We start from the raw sequence: 17,770 nt of genomic DNA, 5'->3' as shown, positions 1-17,770 counted from the left end.
TTCTCTGGGGCTGGTGGGAAGAAATGGGCTCCTAGAAGTAGCACAATCTCTTTACTGTAATTGTAAATGGGTGTGTGAGTCATCCATCTTCAATCAAAAGCAGGACTGACTAGGCATATGTGCCTTCCAATCCATCTACAGCCAACCACAGAACACTTAGTTACATTCTACTCAACCATAAGTGAATGTTATCTCACCCTGAGATTGTGCAATCAGAGAGGCTATGAAGTTGCTGGGATATATAGCTAGATACAGATATAGATATAGTGTGCATACACATTCACTCACACACTTCTAAAGAGTTTAATGCTAGAAAACATTTAGTTGTGATAAAATAAATGGTCAATACATTGACCACTAAGGACAGTAACCCCATGTTAAATTTGTAGAATCACCTATATTGGGAACTCATACAGGGGCTGGCAGCTCAAGCTTCTGTATTCCACCCATGGCACCCAGCACACTGTAGGCATTCAATACAGGGCTGCACAGATTGAAGATACACCCTGAAGGTTTCCATTTCCATCAAGACTTATGACCAGGGATTGCCTGCACTTGGTGCTGATATAGGGCCAACCAAGCTCATTTTTGTTTTTTGGTTTTTTTTAATGGAAGAAAATTTTAAGGGACTATTGGACCTGGCATGGTAGAGAACTGCAACCTACTTTTTTTTAGATGCTAGATGTTGCTCAGATTAGCTGCTGAAGTTGCCTCTAGCTGAAGTCATTACTATGTAAGACTTAAAGAGGGATCCAAGCTACATATTCCATGAGCCTCCTTAAATTCCCAATTTATTGAAAGAAAACTGTTAACTATCTTGTTTTGCTTTTGTTTGCTTTGGGCATTATGTTCTGGGTTCTGTCCCATTTTAATAATGAGAAGGTAGGTGACCAACTGGTACAATGTCTAAAAGAATTCACTGACTTTTTCAATGATTGCTTCCTTCACATGGCTTGCACAAGGTTCCTTTATGGTTCCCTGTCTGCTGATCTTTTCGGCAGAGTACCCATTCACAGCAAGGTTATTTGAGTCAAATTCTAGAAGGGAAGTGAGGTAGTACACATTGAGTCTTCAGAAGGAAGATAGCTCATACACAGATCCTGAGTTAGCAAAGCAGGATCCAAATAAATGAATTAGAAAACCTTAGCCTGGGCATGGGATCAGCACTTTTCCAAGCTGTAGGCAAACCGAGCATGGACATGCACACACATGCATATATGCATACATATACATATACATATATATGAACACATATATATGCATTTATACTTGTTCTAAGATTATTCCTTTACACAGCTTCCCCCTACCCCACATTCTGCCCAGCAACTGACGTCCTTATGATGACCTCCTTCATCTTCCCCTTTCCTCCCCTCCCTTTCTAATCCCCTTCCAGCTCCCTTTTCTTAAACTCAGAAGCTCATTTTGAGTGATTCTGCTGCCATCTGCGCTCCACAGAAGCTTTTGTAACAATTAGATGCCTCGCCTTTCGTCCCAGTTCCTTTTCAGCACCTTGTCTGTCTGTCAGTCTCACTCCTTCTCCTGGTCGTCATTGGAGACCACACAGCTTGCAGCATCTTAACGTTCATCCTTCTATCCCACCAGCCTTGGGAATATTTCTAGAGAAACCTAGCACTAAGAGGCAAGCAGTACCTCTCTAAACAGATCTCCCTTAGTAAGAATGGACAGTTCTTTGCGCTGCCTGGTAATTAGAACCTAGCCTCCTCCCCCTCACTATTTTCCCCTTTCTTCCTTCACTCTGACTCTCTGCCTCATGATCCTTGGGAAGGGCGTCAGTTATCCAGTTGACTATATAGTAGGAGAACCAAAACAGAACCTTTATATAATTTCTGAAGCCCCAAATTCCTGTACTTACACATACAGGCTGTGTTATTCCCTATCTCACTGGCCTTCCCTCTCTTCTCCTAAAAAGGGGCATGCTTGGAAAAAGCAAACAAAATCCTAAAACCTTAAATACTAGCAACAGCTCTCAGGAAACACGGATTACTTATGTTAAAGAGAAGTTCAAAACTATTAGATAGGGAGGATGGGGGTGGGGTGGGGAGAGAATTATCAATTCGGTGATCATCCCAAAAGCCACCTGACAATGGGACACAAGTCCTTACTTGGGTTGTCATACACATTCTATAAGATTCTTCTCAGAATCTCAACTACATTTTCATTACTAAAACTGCCATCTGAATTTTGTCATTTGTAGTTGAAAGCCTCTCTTTCTTTGTGTCTCTGTGTCTCTGAGTTTGTGTGTGTCTGTGTCTGCCTCTCTGTTTCTGACTGTCTCTGTGTCTGTCTCTCTGTCTTTCTGTCTCTGTCTGCCTTTGTCTCTTTCACTGTTTCTCTGTCTTTGTCTCTGTTTCTCTCTGTCACAGTGACTCAGTCAGCCCTTTTTGTCAGTCTGTCAGTTTGTGTCTCTCTTCCCTTGCTTCCCCAAAGTGAAAGATTGGTTGGGGGGTGGGAAAGAAAGGTTCTCAATGCAGCATGTTTTTAGAGCAAGTGTTCAATAAAGCAATTTTGCATTCATTCCCGTCCCCCAGTCTCTCAAGTTAATGGTGGACATGCTTTATTCCTGCTTTTCAGCCTTTTCTCTTTTCAACCTCAAGATCAAATGTCCCTAACTCTGGGGATTCTCAGAAGAGTGGAGCAGAGTTTCCAAGCAAAGCTCAACCAATAAAGGTGTGGGGGTGGTCAAATAACAGTCAGATAGGTGTCCTGAGTCAGACTCAGAGGGTTGTGGAAGGAGGGAAGGGCGATACCGCTCCAAGTTAAAGAAACTAGCGACTGTGTGTGTGTGTGTGTGTGTGTGTGTGTGTGTGTGTGTGAGAGAGAGAGAGAGAGAGAGATTCTTTATGCCTCGTCTCTTCTAGCAGCTCTGTTCATGTTCCAGGAAAATCAAAGTTATTCCTAGCTACTCTGAGAGGAGAGACCAAACAAAAGAGAAAGGCACTGGTCATGGTGCAACCTTCTTGTTTCTTCCTCTCCCATGGCTCTGAGGATCACGGTACTCTGCCGATTCACCACCCCACCCCCACCCCACCCCCATCCCACAGTGGTTTTTATAAGTAAGCTTTTTATGAGCAATCCTTTATAGTCGGTAAGTTGCTGTTCTCCCAAAAGGTATCTGGAGAAGCGGCAGAGGCAAAGGAAGAAGGGATAGAGAGGGAGGGAGAGAGAGAGAGAAAGAGAGAGAGAGAAAGAGAGAGAGAGACAGAGAGAGACAGAGAGAGACAGAGACAAAGAGACAGAGAGACAGAGAGACAGGGAGAGACAGAGAGAGACAGAGAGAAACAGAGAGACAGAGAGACAGAGAGACACTGTTAAGTTCATCTCTGCTGAGGTGCATGCTGCAGCTGTCTCACAAGGGAACCAACGCCTTTTTTGGGTAACTGGTTTTCTTAGCTGTTGTAGAAAAGACGCTAGGCCTGGGTTAGGGTGACACGCTTGGATATCTGACTTTGCACTGACTGACCTGTTCTTTCAAAGACCAAGATATTCACAGACAGAATATGATAAACTTTTTCTTGGCATTGGATTCCACTAATATGCTTTTGAGCTGTGTATGGGAGTATGTTTGGGGGGAAAGCGAACATTAAAAGTAAGGTGCAGCACATTCTTTACATTATGCATTCATCTGTAGTAATTGAGTATAAATAACTGCATGTCAAAGAGTGCCCTGGGTTTTGTGTAATGCATTATTTACAAACTATTTAATGTCATATATAAGTAACAGAATGTAGAGCACATACTGAGCTTTACAGGACTACATGGTTGACTCTATACATTCCCTCTTGAATAGAGAGACACCTATATATACATCAATTGTCTAAAGAATGCTTGCTGAATCATAGAAAAGACTCTTAGATCTCTGGATAAATAAACTTCAGGCTGATAGTGCCCCCCACAAAATCATGGAATATTAGAACTGGAAGGCACTTTAGAGGTCATCCACTCCAGAATACTTCTTTTACAAAGGGGAAACTGAGGTTCAAAGACGGGGAGCCACTTGGTCTACTTGGCAGAGCTGGGACTAGGACCATAGTTTCCTGTCTCTCAAGCCATGTTCTTCAACCAGGTGGGATGAGTGTACTTTGTACATACACTTTCCAGTTCTGTTTCTACTTTCTTTCACCATTATGAAGCCTCCATTTTATCCCTTTGCATGAATGTGGTTAGATCTCCCTTTGCACATGCGGTTAGATCTCTACACATTTAAATCTATATCTGAGTGCTTCTGATGTCTATGGTATAAGTTTGGAGCACAAAGCCTTTGGCAATGGTCCAGGTCTCATCACCTTTGCTCCCAACTCCCCTTGGGATTCTGTTTCTGCTCTAAGCAGCTAGGGCACCTTGTCCAATTTCTGAAAGTGGCATAAATGATGTCTCTGGAATCAGACAGCCCTAGGCAGGTAACAAAAGAGCCTTAATCCTCTTTCCCCTCTGCAAAGAGAATGCTCTATGTCATGTGCCCTCTGACTACCTCCCTCTTCCTCTAAAGGTTGTCAGCTCAGACCAGCCTAGAAACCTTATATAAAACTTCACCTTGGTGTAGTACAGTGCCGGGCATATAGTAGGTACTTAATAAATGCTTGCTGATTTGCCTGCAAACTAGATGCCCCTAGAGGTCTTTGACCAGTATGACTGCAATGGGAGTAAAGTGGGGTGGTGGTGGTGTTGTGAGTGTTCTGAGAAGAAATGGGACCCCAAAAGAGGCCCCTGGTTCTGGGGAACCAGCTGTGGAATTCTATCTCCCATCTAGGTCTGGTGCCAGGAAGCACTAGGGCAGGTTTAAGGTGTCAGAGTGTCAGGGAGAATGGGCACTAGCTGGGGCACTGAGTGAGTACTGACGTTTTAACTCAGTCAGGATAAGCCCCAGAGGCTTGAGAGGCCTGACTCCGGCCTCTCTTCTCTCCAGATCCTTTGATGGAGGAGGAAGTAGTGGCACTGGATCCTGGGCCAGGGGATCCTTAGCCTTTTAGGCTGGAAGAAAGCTTTCATTTCTGAAGTGTCATGGAAAGTCACTTGGAGCAGTCTGTGTAAACATCTCTATCTTTATCTCTGCCATTACTTCTGTCTCTATATGTCTCTGTCTGTCTCTCTTGCTTAGTGAGGGAGATACAGGGGAGAGGTGAGGGGAGGTGGTGTTCTCCATCAGCTTCAGAGTGAAAGGAAAAGCCTCAATTTTCCTCCTTCTACTTTCTCCATCCGGCCCCTCCCACCCCACAAACTTCTCCAGATCAGGACAGTGACCATTTTTTCCCTCTTCCTCCAGCTAGAAAACAACTTCTAAGGCCTAGAGTCCAGAAAAGCAAAGTGACACAGGGGAGCAGCTCAGTGTTCCTGGTCCTGCCCTCCTCCCCTCCTGGCCCCAGACCTACAGTTTAAGGGAGGCAAATCCCTACCATTCACTGTCATGGCTCTGAAGAATGAGGGATGAGTGACCTGGTATCGGTACCTGTACATTGGGAGCATGGGAAGAGCAGGGGAAGCTGTCTTTGGATCTCTTGGGATCTGTTGCTCAAATATATTCATAATGTGGATGCTCATTTCTCTCCACTGAGGGCACCACTTTCTACCACTAGCCCTCAGCTGCAGCACCATTAAAGTATTCATTGTTATTACTCCAAGTGGTATGGTCCAGGCACAATTCAGGCACAGTCTTGAGGCTGTGCTCAGTCCCAGGTCTCAAAGCCAGAGTTAGAGATACATGGCCTAACTGCACTTGAGCTCTCTTTGTACACCATGCTAACATCTCTCTAGAGTTCGCCCAGTGATTCAACAACCCTAAGTGGAATAAATGGCTAGAGAGGGTTCCAGATGGAAGAATACTACATACTACAGAAGATTTTGTCTAGTGAAAATGAGTAATGTTCTGTGTCTCTTTCCACTCCTTTCTCCATGTATTTGTTTTTTCCCTTCCTCCCTCTTTTTTCCTTCCTTCCCTTCCTTCCTTTTCTTCTTCCTCCCTCCCTCCCTTCCTCCCTTCCTCCCTCCCACCCTTCCTTTCTTCCTAAAATCCATTGAGTCTGTTGCATTATGAGTACCTCCTCTGGATTCTCTTTTTCCTGAGGACAGCACATTTTTGTAACCATTTCCTCATTTGGTATGTTTTAGGGTGTTGGTGGCTCTTAAAAAAAATCAGAGCATTCAGTGGATTCAGCCTGTTAGTAAGGGGAAGAGATAACAAGAAGACTCTTTAATTTCCCATCTTATTACCAAAGAACTCAAACTTTGTGAAGTTTATGAGAGGGGACTTGAAACTCCAGAGAGAAACAGCAACCTGAAAGCCCAGGATGGCACAACATATGCAGCTAGAACAGAACACTTGTACTAGAATTAATGTTTAAAAGCCAGGAAAGAATAGACGACACGACATGCCAATCAGCCCAGCCTCCAAACAACTTCCTCTTAGTCCTTTAATTGTGGGGCTGACTTGCCTTAAATAACATCTCTGTGACTGTTCATTTTTCACATTCAGGTAAGCCTAGATTTAACAGGGCTACATGTTTCTAAAACACAAGCACATTACAAGCTTTTATCAATGTGTCAGAATGCAGGGACACCAACACTGAATCATAGAAGAAATCCTGCAAAGTTCCTAAGTGTTATTTGAAAAAAACCAACAACAAAAAACTAGGTTTCACTTGACTGTCTGATAACCACTCCAAATGCTAGTCTTAGACACCTGCCTCTTTTCAAATAGTATTCACTAAAACCATGTTTGAAGAACTATAATATGAGTGCAAGTGACATGCTATGAATTATATTTTTCAACTTCTTTAGGCTAGTACATATGACAGATGAAAAACTTCACTTATTCTGGATATAGTGAAAGAACTCTCATCTATTGAAAGGATTCATTTTTTCCTTTAAAACTCTTAAGATACACATGTGCGTCTAAATGTTTGTTAATTCCAGGAAGTTCGACTTTGTAAAAAAAAAAAAAAACCAACAAAGTGAAAAGCAATGATTTGCAACGGTGAATCACTTGATAAGATTTCATTACATTAAAGTAGATACATCATGACAAGTGGAGTAACTTGTACTTACTGATAGGTGTTAGTCCATGCTTTACCGATTCCTGGATGCCGTCAGTGTCAGAACTAGAAGACATTCTTACGTGTAATTATAGGTCACTCTTGGACTTGAAGCATATACCATTGAGGAAGACAAAGGTGAATCTTGTCAAATTTCCTGGCCTTGGGGAAGATACCGCAGACTACAGTAACCTTCAGTGAAAGTTAAGAAACCTCCCCCCCCCCCCACATACATACACACAAACACACACACACACACTAAAAAAATGTTCAAGAATTCAGAAAGTAACAAGCAGGTCTTTCACTGGACTCTGTACTTTTTTCCAACATTAGTGACCTGCTGTAAACCATGTACCCAGTTTCATGATGGTCTCTAATCAGAGGAAGAGAAACTTATGATAGGCTTGGCTCAATCACGTGACTTTGTACAGGTTGATAAGAGGACCCTGTTATAAAGTGACAGCAAAAGAGATAAGGACTCCTGGTAGATAAAGGCAGAGAAATGATTAACTCAGAAGGGGAGAGGTGCTATACAGCAGAGAGTGAAAAGTTGTAAAACTGTGGGGTCAGAGGATCATACACGGTGGACAAAACTCCTTACCAACTTAAATCTAGTAACTATAAATTTAGGCTTCTGACATGTTCCCCAGTCGCCATCACTGCTTTGCCTACGGGAGATCAGATGTGACTGTAGTGGCTTCTGCAAATTCACTTTAGTTGATAACACTGGCTGACTTTAATTCCTTTGGAGATGACTGTGAATATGATTGACACTTTAAATCACTTGCAATAAGATTTGGGAGTCGATGGTTATTTATTTATTTATTTATTCTGTTTTGGCTCACCAGACCTTTTTTATTGCACCTATTCATTAGACAGAGGGCTAACCTTACCTTGTTTGTAAGTTGGTCAATTGGTTAACAGGGCAACCTATTTCTCCCCCCAATAAGGTAAAACTTTTACTTTGAGGTTAAGTATTGCTATGCTGGGAAAATCATGTATGTTGAATACCTCTTACACAATTTAAAAAATTGTTTTTCCGGGCTGGGATCATCGAACAATCAGCTTGGCGGCTTTTTACTGAGCTAAATCACTGGGAGAGTACTGCTAAAAGAACCGAGTAGTTTTTACTTATTTATTTTTCCCAAGTCTGGCTTTTCGAAATGCATTGAATAGCTATACTGTTCCTCAAAATCATCGATCTGAATTATCATGAAAGACACAAATGCCCTTTCGAAACGTAGGGTGTCATTAGTAGTTTCCCAGAGGTGGACAAAACCGTGGAAAGTATCTTATTCAACCTTCTTATTTTGTAGATGAGGGAGGGGGCAGAGGCCTTTGGAAGTGTGTTGACTTGCCTGAGGTCAGAGAGCTGGTGTTAGTAATTCATATTTATATACATCAGGCTCCCAGCCCAGTCCTTTTGCAAGTACACCAAGTTACCTTTCAAAGGTGGAGAGGGACCATCCCCTACTAGCCCTGGGAACACTAGCAGATCCCCAGTCACCCAAAGCAATTGGGCTGCCCATACCCTTGCTTTGCTCATGTTGTTCATAGTACAAAGAAGGGGGGGGCAGCTAGGTGGTGCAGTGGCTAAAGCACTGGCCTTGGATTCAGGAGGACCTGAGTTCAAATCCGGCCTCAGACACTTGACACTTACTAGCTGTGTGACCCTGGGCAAGTCACTTAACCCTCATTGTCCCACCAAAAAAAAGAAAAGAAATTAAGGTGACATAGTACAAAGAAGGGGTATCTTCTAACCTGCAGGCATCTATTCTCATTATCAGATGTCTAGTTTGCTATTAAGACCACAATTGTTGACAAAAACTTTTTCTGATAACAGGGATCCTGGGGTTTGGTAATGATGGGGGTGAATATAACTTCAGCAGCTAAAATTTCAGAGACATTGAATCCCCTAGAGAGACTCCCAAAGACTCTTGAGCTTTCAGCTTTGTGATATGACTTGGCCGTAGGCTTTCTCCAGGTCTTGGCTGATCTGGTAAGTAAAGTCATAAATTCTGATACAAAGCTTTTGTTATGGGGTCCAGGACAACCAATGAATGACTCCTTGATATTCAGGTAAAGGAAGTAATGGCATTTTTCTTTTTGGACTTCACAATTTAGTCCCCTACTCACTGAGCTTACTGGTATATGAAAGTGAGGGATCTCTTATCTTCCTCTGAGATATTGGTAGCTCTTGACTGGCTAGTGGTTCCTGTACTAGGGTCAGTCCAAGTCAACAAGCATTTATTAAGCACCTACAATGTTCCAGGACCTGTGCTAAGCACTAGGGGTACAAAGTAAAAATCACAACAAAAAACCTCTAGAAAACCAACACATTCTCTACCCTCAAGGAATTCAGAGTCTGATTGAGGAAACAATAGGAAAATAATTATCTATAAACCAAATATATACAGGATAAATGGAGATAATCAACAGAGGAATGACTGGCATTAAAGAAGGTAGGGAAAGACTTCTTGTGGAAGGTAGGTTCCCCATTTGTTATAGCCAGTGCTTTCACACTTTGTCTTTATATCCCACATCTCATTAGGCAGTCTAAAGTAATTTTAGGAGTACCTCAAAGCATTCTTTTGTCCATCTAGACAAAGGATACTGTAGAAGTATAAATAGCCTGGGAAATGATCCACGTGTGTCTCAAGTAAGATATGAAAATTGTGACACACCTCCTCCTGATACCCTGCCATGAGTTACATCTCTGTCTACCAGAGGCCTTAGACCTTCATTGGAACACATGGAACTCAATATTATTCAATATTACTCAATATTAGTGAGATAATATTTGTAAAATGCCTTGAAAACCTGAAAGTATTATATAAATACTTGTTGTTATTAGTCTCTGTGTGACCCCATCTGGGGTTTTCTTGGCAAAGACACAGAAGCAGCTTGCCATTTCTTTCTCCAGCTTTTACAGATGAGGAAACTGAGGCAAAAAGGGTTAAGTGACTTGCCCAGGGTCACACAGCTAGAGTCTGAGGCCAGATTTGAACTCCTGAAGATGAGCCTTCCTGATTTCAAGTCCAGTGACACTTCCCCATCTAGCTGCCCTATATAAATGCTAGTTATTATCATCACCATCATCAAAATCATGATCATTGTTAACATTACAAAGTAAATATCTTTGTGTCATGGAGAGTGAGACTCTCTGGCATAATGGTATATGTATATATAAAATGTACTATTTTAGAATGTCCCTGGTTCCCTTTCTCCTGAATATTATGCCCCGACTCACTGTCTATTTTCTAATCTCTGGTCCTGACTTGACCACAGAACCACACTATAAATCAGAGGAAGAGGAAATACATTCCCGAAATCAGGCATCAGGTGTCAGGAGTCATAAAATGGTTGTCAGTTTTTAACTTAGAGAATCCAGGACACATTTTAAGTGTGTGAGACTATAGATTGGATGACCTTACTTATATCATACCAGGCTGGCTTCTAATGCAGAGGAATGACAACTCCTCCCATCATTCCCCCATCCCCCATTTCCCACCCGTACACCAGGAGCCCTGGAAAACCTCCCATGGCACCAATCACCTGGTACAATTTTTGAATGGGCTGCTCGCCTTTTAGTCTTGTCTAAGTTGTGAAGATGTCAGTCTGGGAATCCCCTGGCCTCCTAACAGATGTTTAGCTTCTTAAAGTGATCTGCCTTCATTGAAATAAAACCCTTTGAGACAAATAAGACCCTTTAAACCATTGGTGGAGTATGGGACATACCTCCCATGGTTTTATTGAATGGAAGATGCTTCTGAAATCAGAAAGGTCACTTCCTTGACAGGCCTTGCTCACCTGGAAGAACTTCAAGTAACGCCCTCAGTTTGTTAATGAGGACAATATGGTGTGGAACCAAGAGCCATCATGGCCTCATCAAGAACATGTTATATCAGACTAAGCTCATTTCCTTTTTTGACAGGATTGCTAAACTAGAAGATGAAGGGAATGGGGTGGATATAGTTTATCTATATTTTAGCATAGCTTTTGATAAAGTACCTTTTACAATTTTCTTTTGCAGAAGATGGAGAGATATGGATTAGACAATAATATAGCCAGGTAGATTCAGAGCTGGTTGGATGGTGGGACTCAAAGGATAGTTTTTCATTGTTCCATGTTAGTGTTCCAGGAGGTCTCCAGTGGTGCGTCCCAAGGCTCTGCACTTGTCTTTTTTCAATGAGCTAGATCAAAGTATAGATGGAACTTTCATAAGATTTTCAAAGTCACCAATCTGGGAGGGATAGTTGCCACATGAGAAGATAGTAAGGATCTAAAAAGATTTTAATATGCTAGATGATAATAATAAGATGAAGTTCAAGAGGGAAAGATCTAAAATCTTATACTTGGGTGCAAAAAAATATTCAACTCTACACATAGAAGAAGGAGGAAGAACACTGATAAATTGGAGAGTATTCAGAGGAAGATGACCAGGATAGTGAAGGATCCTGAGTTTATGATGTTCAAACACTGGCTAGAAGAACTGGGCATGCTTATTGTGGAAAAAAGGCCCAAGGGGGACAACTATCTGAAGGTCTATCATTCAGAGGAGGAATTAGACTTGTTCTATTTAGCCTAAAAGGGCAGAACTAGGGGTGGAAGTTGCAAATGCTGCCAATTTAGACTTGATGCCAGGAAAACAAACCAAAAAATATTCGTGCTATTTAAAAGTGGAATGGGCTACCTCAAGAGGTAGTGGGTTCCCCCTCCTTGGAGCTCCATAAGTAAATGCTAGACAGCATTTAGAAATACACCTGAGTAAGCTATAGTGGTGGTTCCTTCATGTATGGGTTAAGCTAGATAGCTGTTGAGGCCCCTTCTAACTCAATCTGTGATTCTGTAACGTTGACTTAGGAGTCAGGAAACCTTAGCTATAGTCCTAACTCTTTCACTAACATTCTTTGTGACTTTGGACAAATCACTAAGCCCCCCTGACCCATGATTTCCCTTTTGCAAAATGGAAGGACCTAAATTCATGCTCCCTTTGGCCCTTCCAGTTCTAAAATGATAAGGACATCCTCCATCATCTATCTATCTATCTATCTATCTATCTATCTATCTATCTATCTATCTATCTATCTATCTATCTATCTATCTATCTCTATCTATCATTTATCTATCGATATATGATATATAATATATACACATATATTATAGAGAAAGGAGACAAATAAAGGGAGAGGAGGGAGAGGGAGGGAAGGAGAGGGAAGAGAAACAGAGGGAGAGAAACAGAGCCAGAGCCAGAGCCAGAGAGCCAGAGAGAGAACATTGAACATCTAAGGGGAGTGGGATGGTCAAGAAAATCAGACATGACGAGAATGCATATAAATGCAATATAAGTCAAGTTGTGATGAGGAGCAAAGGAGAGATCTAGTCAGTGTTAAATACAATTTCGTGAAGGGAGAGAACATTTAATTGGGGCAGGGGCATGGTGAAAGAAGGAATCAGGGAAGTCTCTGTGGAGGTGGCACTTCACGGATTTATAGAACTATAAAGTTGAAAGAGGCCAAAGAGATTATGAAGTTAGGTCTTTTCATTTTGCAAAAGGGAAACCAAGGCTCAGAGGGGTTGTGTGACTTATCTAAGGTCACATAGCAGGTTAATGACAGAATCGGGACTAGAGTCTACATTCTCTGACTCCTTGTTAGAAATGCCTCAAGGCCACCATATACACACGCGTATGTGTATGTATATATATATATATATATATATATATATATATATATATACACACACATGTATATATAGGTATATACATATACCCATATATACATAAAAAAACACATACATATTTGTATCCCCAGCTTAATAAATATTTGTTGACTTCCTTGATGATTATGGACTTTGCTTTCTAGGGAAGTCTACTGTTGATCAGTTTTGAAAGTGTGCCTTATAATTCCACTATTCCCCTTCCCACTCCTTTTCCTCATTCTATTTCCCTGAGCCAAAGTTGCTTGACCGTTTAAAATATTTTGGCTTAAAGAAGATACTTTAATAAGTAGTTTCATGCTTTAAATACAAGTGATTTTAATTTGAATGACAGTAGATTTACTATTAATAGCTAATGTTTGTATAGGCTTTTAAGACTTATAAAGTGTTTTTTATTTATTACCTCATTTGATTCTCACAAAAACCCTGTGAAGTAAGTGCTATTATTACCCCAATTTTAGAGATTAGCAAACTGAGGCTGAGAGGTTAAGTCACTTGACTAGGATCACAAGCTAGCAAGTAATTGACGACAACCATTATTTCCCCATACTTTAGGAGGTGACAATGAGATCTGAGGGTCCATAAAAAAGGGTAACCAAGACTGGTGATAAACCTCTGTGACCTGAGTTAGGTCAGTTTTTAGATGACAGATGTCTAGTCTGTTATTTGGCAGATATTTGAAGCTGTTCCAGTTTGGTGGCACTAACAAGAACTTATATCCTTTTGGCAAACCTAGAGTCACCTTTATGCTATGACAAAGTATTTAGGACTCTAGGTATGTTTATAAGACACATTTAAAATCATATGAAATTGCAAGCATGATACATTTACTACTCTGTAAATGACTGTAGATAAGCCATCATAGGGTGAATTGCATACATACTTGTAAAAATGGAAAGGGTAAGAAACTTGAAGGGGTGTTTAATCTGGTAGGTCGGTTCAATTACAGATGGACTTTGCTACTTTGTTTTATGAAATAGACAAAACGTGAAAAGTTGCTTTTATTCATTCATTCATTTGCTTATTTGTTTATTTATCTGACAAGCCAAATAAATGTTTTTGTTAGTTTGTTTGTTTTTGGTTTTTTTGGTGAGGCAATTGGGGTTAAGTGACTTGCCAAGGGTCACACAGCTAGTAAGTGCCAAAATGTCTAAGGCTGCATTTGAACTCAGGTACTCCTGACTCCAGGGCCGGTGCTCTATCCACTGCGCCACCTAGCTGTCCCACCAAATATAATGTTAAGCATACCAGAGGGATCTCTATTTAAAGGAATCTAGTTGAGGACTTTGTTTGCAAAGCAAAAACTCTTTATGCAACATGAATTGATCTTTCCTGTAAGTTAACATTTTTGTCTTTGGCATTTTCTTTAAGTGTGTGTGTGTGCTACAGTAGGATGAATCCTGAATTGGGTTAATAATAGCTGCTTTCTTCCCTTGTGAATCTTCTCCCTACACCCCATGAAAGAGTTGGAAAATGGGAATTGTAGCAATTTTTTTTTCTGTGTTTAGAAACTTTTCCCTGTCTCATCAGGGTCAGTATCATTGCTCCATTGGTCCCTTGTTTGGAACATGTAAAAGAATTCTCAGAACATGGGGGAGAAGGATGTAGACTATGGACATCCATGATTTGGGCTGCCAGCCTGGCTTGTCATTGTTTCTTTGAAACAAGTGTCAAGATTATTTTAAAACTTACCTCCCTCCTCTTTGGATACATTGTCATCTGGTTGAAAGACTGATCTCTGGACAAACAGTGTTTTGTTCATTTTCATCAGGGCGGCATGGCTGGAACACTCAAGGACATTGCTAACATCCCAGTAAGCCAGCTTTTCTAGATGGACAGGTTCAGGACTGAGTTATATACACACATATATTTATATACACACATATAGGTGGATGGAAGGAAGGAAGGATGGAAGAAAGGAAAGAAAGGAAGGAAGAATAAAGAAGGAAGGAAAGAAAGAAGGAAAGAAAGAAAGAGCTTCAGGACAAGGGGCCAAGAGTAAAAGACAGAACAACAAAAATAACAACAAACCAACAAACAAAAGGAGTTGATGTTTTTGTTGTGACTGTTTGGGTTCTTATAACCTTGACTCTGTTAATTCTAATGTTTATAGCAGAGCTCTGATGAGGTCAAGGACATGGTTTTGATCCAGGTGGAGGTAAGCTTTGGATAAAGAAATCTTCTATTGCCTCAGTTCCCTGGAGCATCCTCTAGCCATGGTAAAATTTTTTCATAATGGGTGCCATTGGTTTGAAAGAAGGACCACGTGAAATCCATTTATTTTATAGCTATTCAAGAATAATTGAGGATCACTGAATTCCAGTATGAGGGAATTTTCTGAAATTGTGCTTTGGGGGCCTAGAATTTAAAATGTATGCTGCTAATTACTTTGGTTGAATTTTAATCAGCTGTTCTAGAAAAGCATTTAGCCCTACAGAAAACACTGGAAAGGATGTTGAAATCTGAGTCAGGGAAGGTCTAGTTCCAGATCCTGTTTGAGACCCTTACTGGTTGTATGATCCTAGTGACTTGGTCACAACTATCTCTCAACTTGTGTCCTGAAGGGAATGGAAATAATAATTCACGCAGTTCTACCTCAAATGGTTGTTGAAAGGTTTAAATGAGATGCTTTGTAAACTTTAAAAGCTATTTAAATGAATGAATAAATGAAAAAGCATTTATTAAGCACTTATTGTATACAAAACACTGCTAAATTCTGGGGATACAAAGGCGGTGTCTATTCTATAGGAGGTCACAGAGACAATATATGGCAACTTTCAACAGCAAATCATATGGAAAAGTTCCATGGTCCTTAGGTTGCAGAAGCAGATGGTAAAGCATTCTTTTACTGTAATTTCCACTGATAAAATCTTATCCATTTATGATGTTCACCCATTTGATAGTTCCAAGGACTTTGGGAGTAAGAACTTTCATGGGTTTCAGTAGCTGTTGTCAGATATATTCCATTTTTTTAAACCAACCTCAAAGGGATCACCAGATCTAATGTGGCATTAAAAGATGATGATATTGATAACCCCTTTTAACTAAAAGCATGCATTTTATTGATTTCCTGGTATCTCTTTCTTATGCAGAATTCAATATACATAAACTATTGACGAATAGTTTATTATATTAAAATTAAATTACAAATTAGTTCTTCACTTCAAGTCATATGTTTCTATAAATATATACTCAGGGGACAGTAGGGATAATGCAGGGGAAAGAGATTTTGAGATAGGAGGTCCAGGTTTTAGTCCTGGCTCTGTCCTTTACCACATCGTTTCAGGAAAGTCTTTAACACTCTGAACCTCAGCTTCTTTACCTGCAAAATAAACTTACTAACACTTACACTATCACCTCATAGGGTTAGTATTGTGGTTAGTATTTTATAAATGCTATATTCATTTGAATTATATATATCTTGGTTGGTTGTCCATCGTGCTCAAAGAGGCCTAAAATGACATCACTATGTTACAGTCAAGTTACGGTGTGTATGACTGTGGACTGATCAGACCAATAGGAGCTTGGAATGCTCTACCATGGGATGGGCACGAATAGTCCATGTGAACATTTGGGGTGCAGTCTCAAAATTTGTGCATCTTGGATTTCTTTCGAGCCACTTCAATTCTGCTTTGCTCATAGAGCACAAGCACCTTCACTGATGAGGGCACACCACAATGGGCAGTCCTGTGCCAGTGTCTTTCATGTCATGCTAGCTTTCCAAAATTCTTAAAAGAGACTTTGAGTGCCCTTGTATCACTTTTTTTTTTTTTGGTGAGGCAATTGGTGTTAAGTGACTTGCCCAGGGTCACACAGCTAGTAAGTGTTAAGTGTCTGAGGCTGGATTTGAACTCAGGTCCTCCTGAATCCAGGGCCAGTGCTCTATCCACTGCGCCACCTAGCTGCCCCAACCTTGTATCACTTTTTCTGACTACTGTGGAAATGCTTGCTTTGTGTGAGTTCTCTGTGAAATATATACATACATGCATGTATATATGTATATATGTTTGTGTTTCTATCATCTATTTATAATCTTTTATTTTCCTTTTCTTTCTCTCTTCTATCTCTTTCTATATCTTCCTTCCTTCATCTATCTCTATCATCTATAGATGTATCCATCATCTATTTATTATCTATCATCTTTCTTTCTTTTTCTTTTCCTTCCTTCCTGTTCATTATTCCTTTGACTACTGATCTTTGTATTTTTGCTTTTGACAGGTTTTTAACATTCTTTTCGTTTTCCCCTTACTCTGGATCTCCCACATACATATTTAGAACTGGCATGGACTTCACCAGTCATTTAGTCTAACTCCCTCCTTTGAGAGATGAGGAAACTGAGTCCAAAGATGTGAAATGACGTTGCCCAAATTCAAATAGGTGGTAAATAGCACAATCTGGATTGAAACCCAGGTCCTCCGACTCTAAACTTGGAAATTTTCCCACTATGCCATGCTGCCTCATGGACATATTGATTTAAAAAAATTTTCAATGCCCTGGAAAATATAATCTGAGCTGGGTGTGGTGGTGCACATCTATAAACCCTGGGACTGGAGAGACTGAAGCTAGCAGACCTCTTGACCTTAAGAGTTATAAACTGCAATGGACTTCGTCAATCAGGTGTTCACACTAAATTAATAGGTGAACTCCTAGGATTGGGGTACACCAGGATGCCTAAGGAGGAGTGAGCTTGCCCAGAAATTTAACAGGTCAAAGCTTTGTGCTAATCAGAATGGGACTGGGTCAAGAATAACCCCTGTATTGCTAGGGTTAGATGGACAGACCCAGTCTATACATTTATGCAAATATATGCATACATGATTGTGTATATCTATAGGTCTACACATAAAACTATAATTATATTTATGTATTATATTTTGCATATAGTATATATACTTTATGTATATGATATGATGTGATGTGATATGTTAGAATAAATAGAATTACCATACCATACCATAATAAAATATAATATAACATAATATAATAAATAGTTGTTTGTCCTTTAT

General features: G+C 40.4%; 1 protein-coding gene across 2 annotated transcripts in view; it reads right to left on the bottom strand.

Moving 5' to 3' along the window:
• Nucleotides 1-7,285, bottom strand: part of NR5A2 (nuclear receptor subfamily 5 group A member 2) — a 180,495-nt gene extending 173,210 nt beyond the window's left edge. For both annotated transcript variants that reach the window (XM_043963264.1, XM_043963265.1), the window contains exon 1: nucleotides 7,060-7,285. In XM_043963264.1, the coding sequence (XP_043819199.1) occupies nucleotides 7,060-7,123 (64 nt within the window). In that variant the 5' untranslated portion in view covers nucleotides 7,124-7,285. The remainder of the gene's footprint in view (nucleotides 1-7,059) is intronic.
• Between the last annotated feature and the right edge of the window lie 10,485 nt (nucleotides 7,286-17,770).

The sequence above is a fragment of the Dromiciops gliroides genome, chromosome 4, assembly GCF_019393635.1.
Source record: "Dromiciops gliroides isolate mDroGli1 chromosome 4, mDroGli1.pri, whole genome shotgun sequence".
Classification (NCBI taxonomy): domain Eukaryota; kingdom Metazoa; phylum Chordata; class Mammalia; order Microbiotheria; family Microbiotheriidae; genus Dromiciops; species Dromiciops gliroides.
The sequence above is the reverse complement of the archived record's forward strand: the minus strand, read 5'-3'. Positions and strand labels throughout refer to the sequence as shown.